The following is a 14,591-nucleotide window of genomic DNA, read 5'->3' as shown; positions in this document are numbered from 1 at the left end:
ATCCCTTTAACCAAAGCCACAATTAAAGACAACCTTCATTCTGGGCAGTGTTTGGTCATTACATATCTTGGCAGTGTAAATAAGTAAGAGTTTGTGAAACTACAAAGGATTCTGTCTGCAGCAGTATAGCATAAACAAAACTAGTCAGTGATGTAGATATGAAGCTTAAAATGTTCAAAACTAAAATAAGAGGATACTTTACCAAAAGTGAAAGCCTCTCAGAATTACAGAAACTGCCTCAACAAATGCAAATATAGCAAATGTCAAAAAATATCCCCATCACATATAAATAAATACACACACACATATGCAGGCCTTCCTACTTTTGCTGGTTGCTCGTCCTGTACAAGGTTGGATACTGCTTGCTTTTCTGTTTATTAGGGATGAGCACATTTTCACAGCGGAAACAGATCAGCTAGAGTTTCACCATGCACTTGCATGCAGGAAAATGTCCCTTCCATTCCCTCCAATGCATTTGGTGTGAGAAATAAATACAGTGAAAAAATGGCAATTGACTTTTTCTGTGGTTTTGCAAATTGTTCAGTGAAGCAAAACAGGGCAGCTTCACTAGAGATGTAGCGAACTGTTTGCCGGAGAACTAATTCGCACGAAAATCGGGTGTTCGCAAGTTCGCAAGTTCGCAAGTTCGCGAACTTTTAACGATGTTCCCAATTTTAGGTTCGCCTTAGCTGGAGCCAAATTTTGACCTCTCACCCCAGAGCCAGCAGATACATGGCAGCCAATCAGGCAGCTCTCCCTCCTGGACCACCCCTGGACCACTCCCTTCCATATATAAACCGAAGCCCAGCAGCCATTTTACATTCTGCCTGTGTGTGCTTGATGAGTTAGCATAGGGAGAGAGCTGTGCAGGGGTTTGAGGGACAGTTTAGGTAGCTTTGCTGACTAGTGATCTACTTTCTACTGCTCTGTATGTAGCTGCTGGGGACAGCTGTCCTTCTGATCATCTGCTGTAATCCAATAGTCCTTGTAAGGACTGCTTTTATTTTCTGATTACTGATTACAACAACGTATTTTTCAGAGAAATTTTTGCCCTTGATCCCCCTCCTGCATGTCCAGGTCGTGGCACCCTTTAAACCACTTTAAAATCAGTTTTCTGGCCATAAATGGCTTTTCTAGGTTTCAAAGTTCGCCTTCTCATTGAAGTCTATGGGGTTCGCAAAGTTCGCAAAAGTTCGCACTTTTTAGCAGAAGTTCGCAAACGGGTTCGCAAACTTTTTTGTGAGGTTCGCTACATCCCTAAGCTTCACTTATCACTACTCTTTATGGCATCTACATTAATATGACTTTTATGATGTTTACAGTTCTGCTTCTCTCTGTATCATATGGATATAGAATTTTCAGATTGTCCAACTGAGTATGGTAGATATTCAGTTGGTTTGGGGTTGTAAAATTGTTGTCCAAATTCTCTGTCAAATTGAGAATCGGCAATGCCTGTGGCTGAGCTGTGGACTTTCAAAGAAAACCACAGTAAACAGGAAATTTGCACAACTGGACACTTGGATGAAAACATAAATTCAGTTAAGATTCTGGAAACACCAAATTGGGCAGTTGCTTTTATTTTGATGGAAGCTTCTAATAATATTTACCTATTGTTGAGCTCTGCTTTTATTTTTATTTTCACATTCCAATAGGTCTATCCCCAGTCTGCTAGAATAGAATAGCACTGATTTTCTCAAAACTTACTGAATACGCTCATTTTATTCTATTAATAAAGTCTAAAATGTCTACAATTATATAGGTACTGCATTAATAGAAGATCAAAAAAGAACTGATTTTTGCCACCAGCACAGTAGAAAGTAAAATAATTATTAATGCAGATATTGAAAAAGTATTATGTTAGGAAGAGGCCACAATGCTGCATCTAACAAATACAACAAAAACTGGGACTTGGTAAAACAAGATGAAAGTCCTAAATCTTCAAATGTACTGATGTATTTATAAAGTACATTATTCAGACAATGGCATTTTTGAAGCATGGCATTCTGGATAAACCAAGTATGATAGTTAAAACGTAGAAATAAACTTGATTATAATAAGATAATAATGTTGATGTTTCCTCTCCTAAAAACTGAAGTTCTGGGTATATATAGCAGAATATTATAAAATATATAAATATACACACATACAAAAGTTACCACTGATGCTTTATATCCCCAGGTGGACATACCCTTTTAAGCCCTATAATGCATGTCCAAGAAGTCATCCAAGCCCCTTTTAAAGGAATTGATAGAATCTGCTATCAAAACATTGTTATAAATCAATATTGTTACAAAACAATAAACAGTTATAAAACAAACAAAAACCTTAAGTCTGTTGGCCTTGGGAGAAGTTTTTTCTTGGCACTGAAATAAACGTCAAAATCCTCAGTCTTCAACCGATGTGCAAAATCAATATATCCAGACACTTCCTGACCATGTGCGTTCTTATCCCGAATAAAGATGACAGACTATAAAGAAATAAATAATAAATTATTTCTTACTGGGTAATTGATTAATGCAGATAACAGACCAAAAACATGCAGAAGTCAATTAGTGACATAAGCTCATGTTCAATTAATAGACCCGAAATGTAAGTAGTGCTCTGTAAAGCCACTTTACAACATTGATCTGAGTTGGTAAAATGCTTCATATGGCAAGGACCCAAATATAGTGCAGAATCACTTCTGTGATATTAATGTGTTTATTCTTGGGAACTATATGGCATAGCTTCAAACAGAATAAATCAAGAAACCCTAATTAGGGTGATATGGGAAGTCTATATACAATCTAGAATCTAGATAGATAAATAAAAATACCAGACAAAAGAAAACTAACAAATCAAGTAAAATATATTTACACTTAAAAATATAAAATAATATTTACAAAATAGTTCTCAAGATGTAATGCATGAAGGTGCACAAGTACACTTTTTTTTGCTTTAACAGGTAAATATGACTGTATTATTTTTTTGTATAACTATTTAATTATCTTAACTAATCCTAGCTCATAGATTCCATTAAATAAAATCCTGTCAAGTTTCCTACTGGGATTCAGAATGTTTTCTCTTTGACAACATGCCATTTCTCTCTCCTGTTGAGGGCCAATTTAGGAGGTACTATTTATCTAGTCTCAGTAAAGCATTAGAACAAAAGAATGATCAACATTACTTAGCATTCCCTTTCTCTCTCTCCCACCTGTGATGGATGCCTGAAAGGATTCCAAAGTATTTTGCTCATCAGTTGAATTGAACTCTTAAAACAATACAGCACAACTGTGTTATTTTTTCCATAGCAGAAGTTGTTTATCCATGGTTATTTTAATATACTGCAATCTTGGAATAATTTTTGATAGAATTTAAAAACAAAACAAGGGAGTGCTTATGTGTGTCACTGAATATGTGTGTGTGGGCGTGGGTGTGCGGAGTTTAAATGTGGGAGTGTAGAAGCAGGAATGTGCCAGTCAGTAAAAGAGAATGAATGAGATAGAGTCAGATTCTAAGTTTGTTTCTAAAGGTGCACCCGCCTTACATACTAATATGGCAAATGCATGTTTCTGTGCCTTGACTGTTATGGAAGGTGGCAGCCCCCGCCTTCTGTATATAAAAAAAATGTTTTCCTGATTGTTTTCCAATCCATTGCAATATCTTATGCATAAACATCCTAGCAGCCCCTCTAGTACAACAAACAAATACATAGAAAGTCCAGAAAAAAAATGATTTGTGTATTATTTTCATAAAGGTTTTGTTTATACAGTATTTATATCATAAATAACTTTTAGTATGATGTAGAGAGTGATATCTAAGACAGTTTGCAATTAGTAGTCACATTTTATTATTATGGCAGTTCTCCAGAGTCTGGAATTCAAGCAGCTATTTGGTTGCTAGGGTCCAAATTACATTAGATGCAAGGCAATGGTTTGAATAAGAGACTGCAATTTAAATAGTAGAAGACCCACATAGAAAGATAAGTAATAAAAACTAACAATAAAATGGTAGCCTCGTTGAGCAATAGTTTTTTGGCTGATGGGGGTCAGTGACCACCCCATTTGAAAGCTATAAAGTAAGTAAAGTAAGTAAGTTACAAGAAGGCACCAAATAATTCCAAACCAACTGAAGAAGCTGCTCGGATGAGTAGTGAAGCGTCTTCAATGATTACTTAACAAGTCCAGTTGCTTTAGATATATTTATACTAGATATACCATGACCTGGATGAATGAAAATCTTCATAGTCAATTCCAAACCAATAGCAAAGCTGGATAGAATTGGCCATTGTATAACATACTTAGGGGCTGATTTATCAAAGTACCACAGGTCCGAAATACAAAAAAATTGTATTTTTTTGTACTGTGCGTCTTTTCTGCAACTTTTTTGTATATTTGCACGTCTTTTTCGTACTTTGCGACAAAATTTGTGCAACAAAATCGTATTGTTGCGCCGAGTACACTTCAGTATCGTGACTTTCCTTGGGCCAGGTTGGAGCTGCAGAGTGCTATTGAGTCCTATGGGAGGCTTCCAAAATCATGCACAGAAGGATCAAAGTCAGAAAGGTTTTCCAGCCATTTACAATCCTTTGGATACGAAAATTTTGTGACTTTTGTATCGCCAATACGATATTATCATGACTAATACTATTTTTTCGTAAGCATTTTCGTGATAGTTGCGATCATCAGAGATTATCGTATCTAATCCGAATTTTACCCATTTCGGGATTCAAACTCGTACTGTTTTCCAACCCACTGTAGCACCTCAGATATATATTCTAGCAACCCTAACCCCATATCCTCCCCCCCAAAAAACAATACATAGGGGCTCATTCGAATTGTTCTAAGTACGATTGGAAAAAATTCGTACTAACCACAATAATTTCTGATGTTCGAAATTTCCTTAGACAAACGAAAAATTGTGGTAGCAATCCGAAAGTAAAGAAATTTTTGTATCCAAATGATTGTAAGCGGCACGAAAACCTTTCTGACTTTGAAACTTCAATGAATGATTTTGGAAGCTTTCCATAGGACTCAATGGCACTCTGCTGCTCCAACCTGGCCAAAAGATAGTCTTAATACCAAAGCTTGAATGAATTCCGAGACTTTCATTATCGTTGTGCAAAGTATGAAAAGTACGACTTTATCGTGGAATAACTAATGTATCATGAAAAAGGTGTACTTTTTTTAACAATATTATCGTTAACAGTACGAACAGTTCTAAAGTTTAGAAAAAATTGAATTTTTTTGTAATCGTGCCCATCGTACTTTAATAAATGGGCCCCATAGTGTCTTTTTTTATATCCCATTTGTATTTTGTCATTATGAGGTGAAAAGATATATTCCTTTACACTATAATATAAGCTTTTTTTTAAAGCTTAGGGGATCAATGAAAGTACATCCTCCAACTGATAAGTGTAAACCTGGGGAATGGGCAGTAAAAATAAAAGCTGCCCTATCCCTTAAGCTAACCCCTCACCAACTATAAAAAAAATGTATGCACCATACTAATTTGTGTGGCTGTACACGGACCAACATTAGCTACCGATTGAAGTGGTCCATTTATAGGGCTAAGGCAACAACGATACATGTTTACCAAACCCAAATTTTTCAGCGTATGTTGTGAGGTGCAATTGCTTGTAAATTTTTAATCAGTTGTTTTACTGTATATTAGACATATGCCATGATTCAAGTTTATTTACGGGGCAGTGCCAGATGTAATCTCTGTTAATAATGATTTCTTTACATTTGATGGTGATTTATAGTACCAAGAATGCATGTTGTATAATAGTGTGTACCCAAATGTCTACATGAAGAGCCTCTATATACCAAAAAAACTTCTAGCCTGAGGCCTGATAAAGGGATTCCCAACGGTTGTGTCAAAATGGGTGTGGGTGCATCAAATTGGACGTGGTCTCGTCAAAATATTTTTCACTGTTTCACAAATTTTTCTGTAGTTTAAGTAAGCCCCAATAAACCAAGAAGGTTATTAATAAAGAAATGCACAGGCACCTAGAATAAGGAGCACTTTGGACCAAAAACAACAGACTGACATGAGCTCTTGATGCTAGAAAGCTTGAAACCATAAAGGCTTTATACAGTGTTATATTTAATGATATGTTGGACCATATCTTCTAGAGATAATCACTGTTACTCCATACCACTCCGCCATACACTGGAAGCCAATTACCAACTTTCTTCCAAAGTCTGTTGCAGACCACCCAGTTCAAATTTTTGCCACAATAATTCCTACTCAGTTTTTGGTTGCTTTGAATCTTTCTGTCTTTTAATTTTCTGGAAAGCCCTTGTTTAACAAATAATTTAGGATTTAAAGATTCAAAAACAAAAAGCAAAGTATTATTATTATTTTATTACAGTCGTCTAATAAAAGCTTTAATAATTTCTGTTTCTCTAGCCCTGGTGCATAAGTTGAATGTATGAATCTCTTTCTAGTATGTACATGTCCCTGTGAGTAAGAAACAGCTAAAAAAAGAAACACTAAAGCATGCCAAATTACAAAAGATTTATACAAAAACAAAAGCCAGGAAATTCAGCCAACTTGCTCCTCCAGAGGCTCTGAAAATGCTGACAATAAAACAAATGCTCCCTGTAGGTGCTTCTGTGGCTTTTTGTAGGGACAGGCTTAGACTATATAATAAAAAAAATATATAATGATGATAGTAAATTTTTATTTATATAGTGCTACTTGTATATAATTACTCTTGTTGAGTAAGTTTTACAAGCCATGTGGTTAATTTGTTATTTTAGCTTGTGATGCTGTTCTTTTTTTGTAAAACAACAACAACAGGCATCTCTGCATAAAGCGTGTTAAGCAAGTTTTATATTGATTTTAGGGGGCCTTGTTGTCTGGTATAAAAGTTGGGCATATAAAGCAGCCACCTAAAAAAAAAAATCTTTCTAGTATATTGTGGTCCCTGTTGCCTTTTTTTTTTAGCTATTTTTTATACTGCCTGTTTTCTTGCTTCCTGAACTTTTCAGATTTGAATGGTTTATTCTTTGTTTGAGGTGACAGAAATAATGCTGTAAACTTCTATTGGCATAAAGTGACATACACACCTTTATAAATTGCGGCCTGTCCTTTTTGTGATTTCCGGAATTTTAAGGGAACAATACATGGCTAATTATACCATTTATCTTACACTATTTTTCCAGCATACAACATTTTAAACAGATTGATAAGCAGGATAAAAAGTGTAAAAAATTTATCCTGTTCTTTCTGTAATTTGGATCACAATATCATAAGTCTGCTAAAAACATTAAATAACATTAAATAAACCCAGTAGAATTGTTTTGCCACCAATATGGGTTCATGCAGCTTAGTGCTAACAAGTACAAGGTACCGTTTTAAAAATTATAATAAATCCTTATTGGACGCAAAAAAATCCTATTGGGTTTATCCAAGTTGCTGATAGACCCCTTATCTGGAAAACCCCAGATTGTGAGCATTCTGGGTAATAGGTTCCATACCTGCACTTAGTAGTACAGCAAATTGTCATGGAAAATGTCAAAGAGCATTAGCTTTACAATGCAAATGCTTTCATTTCATTAATTATATTAATAACTTATGTTGTATTATTGATGCATATTAAGTCCCTATGATAACATTTTATTTTTTAAATTAATAGTTGCATTTGTTTCTAGATTCAAATTAAACCTTGATTTTAAAGATGTTAATTTGGCAAATATATTTTAAAAATATAAACCCTTGTATGAACATAACTGCCTTTTATAGTCAGAGCCACCATTCATTACAACATGTGTGATAACCACACAGACTGTTCATACTTCACCTTTCAAAATCAAGGCCCCACCTGCTCATATGGTGAGCACCTGCAGTTTGCTGGCACGAGATACAAGAAATGTACAAAGCACAAAGCCAAGTAACCCTCTAGTGACTCAGGAGACAATATATTTCAAGAGTTCATGTTCCATATTACATTCCATTATGGAAACACTATCACACCTCACAGGTGAAAGGGTGAGCTCCATGGCCACAGCATGCTGCTCAGATGTCTCAGGTATCAAAAACACCTGTACTCAGCCATTTGCTGCTAACCCACCATAAAAATAAAAATCCCCACATATTTTCATTGTAATGCCTCTGGGCAGACAGCCTAGTGATTAATCATAGCCTGCAGAATTAAAGCTATTCCCAGTAGATGTAATGGTTCACGGACTGAGCATATTTTGTAACAAACTCTGAAGAAGTTCACGTGTAGGTTTGACTTTAACATTTTGCATTTAAAAAGAAATGTTTGTAGCACAGAACAAAATAACAGAGCTGATACATTCAGAAATGCAAGATTGCCTTTCTGAGTATGGTTGTTTTAACAGCAAAATATTTCCATGCTATTATGATGCATACTGAATAACACTGCAAGAAATACCAGTATGTTTTTTTCTCTATAGTGGATTCACTGGCAAATCATGTTTAAATAAAAGGTTAAATATCATGGATCACTGACTGTTCTGTGTTCTAAGTACCTTCTGAATCTGCCGATGTCCCTCCGTGACTAAATGTGTGCCTGTATGGCGTAAGATTTTAGCTCTGCTGGCAGGCTATGGCCCTCACCTTTGAAGAATGGAGTGGTAAGATGTATGTGAAATTAATTAAAAGGGGTAAATGAGATACAATGTGTTTCTGATAGCCCACACAATTTGTAAAGGGCAATTAAAATGAAGCACAGTTAAATAGGGTCACAATTAAATGTAACTTACTTTTAGCTTTCTCTGTTAAAAGCCAAGTCTGGATTTTAGTGGATGATGTTAAAATGTATTCCCTTTAAAAATAACCATTAATGTTAGTTGATTCACAGCAGAGGTCAACATATATTCTTGATGTTATGTAAGTTCATGTAATAAACAATAATATGATCTTGTGCAGAGGTATTGCTTAAACTTAAAAATAGCTGTAACACATGTTGAAAAGCATTTCATGTTGTGCCTGTCTCTTCCCAGCTGGGCTGTGACCCCCAGCAGGGTCTAATTGGAAAGGGATTTAGAGGAACCTCTCTAAGCTAAAGTATGTTGCAGGTCAAAACACAGCTGACATGTTGCAGCAATAAAACAGGTCCAAAAAAACAAACAGCAAAATCAAATACATTTTGTTTTGGTAAAAGTTTTATATACATCCATGAGAGAAACTAAAGCTTTCCAGATGGGAAATCCTTGAATCCATGGGATGATCCAAAAAATGTAGACAACAGCAAGAAAAGAAGATCTCCCACGCTGTAACTGGGCTCAGTTGCTAACAAGTTACAGGTGCACCCAAAACCAGCAGATGAAGAACATTAAAATGCAATCACTAGAAAGTGATGACATGTGTGTCCATAATACCATCATCACAAAGTGCATTCAGACACCTGTTTAAGATATATATATGTAACCCATTTTTGGCTATAATACAGACAAGACCAGCTAGATAGGCTATAGAGCATGGGGTACACTGGACTGTAACACAGAGGTTGGACTTTTACCGCGTGTAAAGATCAAGAGGGAGGTAGTGTAACTAAAACTCACTTGGCTGTGTGCAAAGTAAATGAATAAATGGATGTCAGAAGGTTCAGCAAAACAGAACTGAACTTTGTCCAAAACAGTGATCCACAGTACAAATGTTATGGATTAGGCAGGTTCAAAGCAGAGCAAAGGATAAAGGTATAGCATACATCGGTTTATCCCAACTCAGTAGAGTATGGGCAGGGTCAAGATAAACAGCACAGCATCACTGTGGAGAGTTGTCTGGATAGTAATTCTTTTATCCTTAGGGTTTCTACCTTAAAGGGGACCTGTCACCCTAAGAAATAATTCCAAATTGTTTTCTATTGTGTTTGTCAAGCAAAATAACCTTCATCTAAACTGTAGAAATTATTTTAATCTTATTTTCTTCAGCATTGTAATTCACAATTGCAGCAAGCAGGCAGGTGCCATTTTGTGGACACTGTTATTAAGGCAAGTTTTGAATTCTGCCAAAATCTTGTTTCTGTGCTAATATGGGGGGACCCGATACCCCTGTCCATGCACTGGTTGCAAAATTAGATGGTGAGAAGGGAGGGGGAATGTGAGGGGCACAGCAACATCTAATAAGTTCTAAATTTAAAGTGAAAGTAACTGTCTGCCCCACCAGGCAGGCAATATATGATTGACAGCTGGGATTTTTAAATGCTTTTATAATGGGCATGGATGTGTTGATAAAAAATGGCTTTTGGTTTCATATTTAATTTGAAAAGCGCTTTTATTATACAGCTTTTTATGCCTGGGTGACAGGTCCACTTTAATGGTCCAGGTCCACTACAGCAGACATGGATCAGGGAGAAGATTATGCCTGATACCCTTGTCAGTACTGCGGTCCCTTCATGTAGGCAGCAGAGCGTGTAAAGGAGAATACTCCCAGCTAATCTTTCCTGGTTGGAGCCAGAAATCTGCTCTTTCTATCTAAAGCTGACTATCTCACTTTCCTAGAAAGCGCTTACTAATCCTCATTCACAGGGTACCTGCTCCCCAACTTCTTCAGAGATAAAGATCCCTCTGGGGTACATGGCTTTACTGAGACCCTGTTGATCCCAGGCTCAGTGGAACTTCCACCTGAGCCTGTCAGGTCAAAGAGGGAGATCCAGCCCTTTGCTAAACACTATATTAGAGTGTGAACGGGAGTGGTCTACCTATAAGCCAATAATATAGAACATGCTAATAGCAATATAGATACATGGATCTTTACCCAGTAACAAGAATTTATCTCAAAAACACTGGTCCCTATTGTAGGGATCTACCCCAAAAAAGTACTTTTGAATTTTCTAAAAAGTGTGTGACCTAACTGCTCTTTAGCTTTTCTGAAGTTAAAAGCAATATGGGGTTAATTTATCAAACTTCAATTGGGGGAACCAGCAGGTTTTTCCAAACATTCATAACATGATGAAATTGAGCCAGCTGGTTCAAATTGATTTGTATTATGTTTTGAACCTTCAGAATTAATTATCAAAAATCAGCCAGAAAATGACTGAAAAATGGATTCAACCAATATTGATACCAATCAAATGCAAAATAATCTAAAAGAATGAACATTTCCAAGGTGATCCATTAATTATAATCAATAACTGGGGTAATATATTCCAATGAGTCTTAGGAATTGATTAGAATCGATTATTACACAATAATTAATAGTAAATCTATCCCTTAATGTGATGCAAATTCAGTGCTGCACACACCTCTGAAAAACACCATATCTACAGTAAAGTATGGTGGTGGTAGCATCTTACTGTGGGGTTTCTGTTCATTAGCATGAACTGGGCATCCTAGGGCTCAATACTGCCCTAAGATGGCCAAGTTGATGCCACCCCCCCCCTCGCATCAAGGGTGGGGGGCATTTCTAATGAAGAGCGCTCTCTGATTTTAAAATTCCAGCTCTTTAAGTAACCAGGAGTGGCTTTTGCTACATCCAATAACTTGCAGGGCACTTAACTTGTATCATGACAGCAGTGCTCTTGAGGCACCCTAATAAAGTAGAACAATCTATGGATGGTGCAAAACACAGGGAAACACAGAAAATAACCTCTTTCAGTCTTCAAAAAAGTAAAGTTTGGACACATGTTAATCATCCAGTAGGACAATTGTCTTAAACACAAGTTTAAAGTCACATTCAAATGGGTCAACGAAGAAACACGCTGAATGTAGTACTTCCCAATCAAAGCTCATTCAGCCACCATTCAGTCCTCCTAAAAAGACTAAAAGCTATTATTGTTGCAAAATATGTCTATTAAATACAAAATTTCACCTGCATGTTGGTTAAATACTTTATCAATTATCACAGAAAATGATGTAGGATTTGTTAATTAAGAGAACTGGTCAAATGTTTCACATCATTGTGCAAAGCACTGTAGTGCTCAAAAGGTAATACCTTTGAGAAAAGGCCTATAAAAGTAAATTAGTGTAACAATGCTTTTTGAGAATTTTGTGCTGAATTGGTCTCATCTCCATAAATGGGCTATGAAAAAGTCCAGTGTGCTGTAACAATTTATTGAATTTAAATTGTGTTAAAAAGTATATAGACTTCTAAATGTTACAAATAACTAAGCTAGTCTTTTTTTAGAGTAAAAACAGCCCAGGTGGAATGTTTCTTGTGTAGCAAGACTATCAAAGAATACAGATGATGTTATCAGCCCTATACTGTGGCTCCAAGCAGAGGTACCTCCAATGCAATGTGTAGGGTTAATAAAAAACTGCAAGATTATTAATCCCACATAAACCCTAGAAGTCTAGTGCTTAGTGATTTAATTAATACATCCTGACTGTGCAAATACTTCATATCCTTTTTTTAAACATGGGCCTTGTGTTAGAAAATATTTGTTCAGACAGCGAATTAATCAATTTCTTTCCTGAATTCTGTCACTTTGTTTGCACACAGTAAAATTAATGTATCTCGGTAGCTAATCTTCATACATAATGGTGCATCTTTTTAGAACAATATTGTTCTTTGTATTTAACCAGTCTACAATTACCTAATTGATAGGCACTAAAAATATTATAGGCTGTCTAAATGTTAAAATGTTAAACTACAAATACTGGACCCCCTTGTTCCCCTTTTTAGTACCCATAGTATATTAATAGAGTTAGTATATTAAAGAGTTAGAGAGAGAATGAAAAGGTAACTGACTGCACACAGCATTATTTTTCTTATAATCTTTTCCCGCCCCTTATAATTTACTTGCTCCCCTATCTCTCTATACTAAAAGCAAATTACCACTTTAATTATTTATCCAGGAATAATGCCCCAAAATTAAAAGAATAAATAAAAATTGTGTGCAAAAAGACTTGTTAAGTCCATTAAATTAACTTTATGATTTTATTTATCAATTTTGAAAACTTCAAAATAAATGTTATTACTGTTTGGACAGCAGCATTCTAAAACAATTTGCAAAACATTTTTTTGTAGTTTTTGAATTATGTTTTTTACTCTCAAGTGCATACATAACCCCCACAATATACATGAGAATAAAGGGGTTTGATATAGTTTTATCTCCCTTTTTAATCAGTGAAGTCAGCCACGGCTTTATCAACTAAAACAACCTTAACACATTGTTGCTATACATTTTGGCTGTAGGTAAAATACATTTCCAAAAATAACCACTAGTGGCAGCCATAAGCAGGTGATAAGCATACAATGCACAAACACTCATACATTTAAACCCATGACAAGGACACAGCCTAGTGCCTAACAACTGTGATAATGCTCTTATACACCAACCATAAATGCAACCATTCCAATCCATTTAAATGTTAGACCCCAAACCACTTTGTATAGATTAGCATAAACAATCGCATTTAGAAGCATAATGGTTTCCTTGGAAGAAATAACATTAACCCATTATCTGTTAGTCATTGATCTTGACACTGAAGGCATAGAGCAAAGAGCTAACAGGAAATGTAAAATCAGCAGAGCTGGCAAAAAAGGTCTTTGAAAGTGAGTCCTGCAGATTTTATGAACTTTATTACAATTCAAACCACCATATGTAAAAAAGGCACTAAGTTTAACCAGTAGCAGTAACCCATAGCAATATGTGATCTGTAAATATATAGGCTTGTTAGTTTGAGTACTGCTCAGAAGGTAACTGATTAACCCAGAATCACTTGGTCTGAGTGCCAGACGTTTTTTTAACATTTTGTGCTCTCTTACTTTAGGGACATTTCCTGGGGGGATTTTTAGTATACCTAGTAAAACTTTACATAGTTTTTTTTTTCAGGAGAACCTGAGCTTTCTATATCTGCCTGAGTTTTTGTTTATTTCCACTTCACAAGATTTAGAGCTCTAAATACCAAAAAATGCTATATTTCATGGTATAGGGATTTATGCCAGAAAAATATTTTATTGTATGCACAAAACTTTAACTGTATGAATAAAATATATAGAAATGTATATATATAAAATGTATAGTTTTATTGAGATTTTTGGCTTTTATAGATTAAAAACTCCCAGCAGTAAATTATTGAATTTTCAAAGCACTAGAGTGGAATATGGCATACTTTAGATTCCAAAGCAAAAAATCCTGGAACATTAGTTTTACCCAAGGAAACAATACTATTTAAAGGAACAGTAACACCAAAAAATCAAAGAGTATAAAAGGAACTACAGTATAATGTACTGTTGCCCTGCACTGGTGCGACTGGTGTATTTGCTTTAGAAACATTACTATAGTTTAGTAAATTAAGCTGCTGTGTAGCCATGGGGGCAGCCATTTAAAAGAGAAAAGGCACAGGTTACATAGCAGATAACAGATAAGTTCTGTACAATACAATGGTGTTTTATCTGTTATCTGCTATGTAACCTGTGCCTTTTCTCCTTTTTCCAGCTTGAATGGCTGCCCCCATGACTACACAGCAGTTTTTTATATAAACTATAGAAGTGTTTCTAAAGCAAATGTGCAAATTTTACCAGTGCAGGGCAACAGTGCATTGTATTATGATTACTTAAATTTTAAATTTTTAAATTTTATTTTTTGGTATTACTGTGCCTTTAAGAAAAGTACATTCTGCCAAATCCAAAAAGGGTAACTATGTCTTTCTACTCCTAGGTACCAAACAGCAATGCTTTTCTGAACTTAG

General features: G+C 35.5%; 1 protein-coding gene across 1 annotated transcript in view; it reads right to left on the bottom strand.

The window, feature by feature from the left end:
* cfap299 (cilia and flagella associated protein 299) overlaps positions 1-14,591 on the bottom strand; it is a 187,087-nt gene that overhangs the window by 25,907 nt on the left and 146,589 nt on the right. Inside the window, exon 5 of the mRNA XM_002933999.5 lies at positions 2,325-2,467. Coding sequence (XP_002934045.1) covers positions 2,325-2,467 — 143 coding nt within the window. The remainder of the gene's footprint in view (positions 1-2,324; positions 2,468-14,591) is intronic.

The sequence above is a fragment of the Xenopus tropicalis genome, chromosome 1 (genome assembly GCF_000004195.4).
Source record: "Xenopus tropicalis strain Nigerian chromosome 1, UCB_Xtro_10.0, whole genome shotgun sequence".
NCBI lineage: Eukaryota > Metazoa > Chordata > Amphibia > Anura > Pipidae > Xenopus > Xenopus tropicalis.
This window is presented reverse-complemented; position numbering and strand designations above follow the sequence as displayed.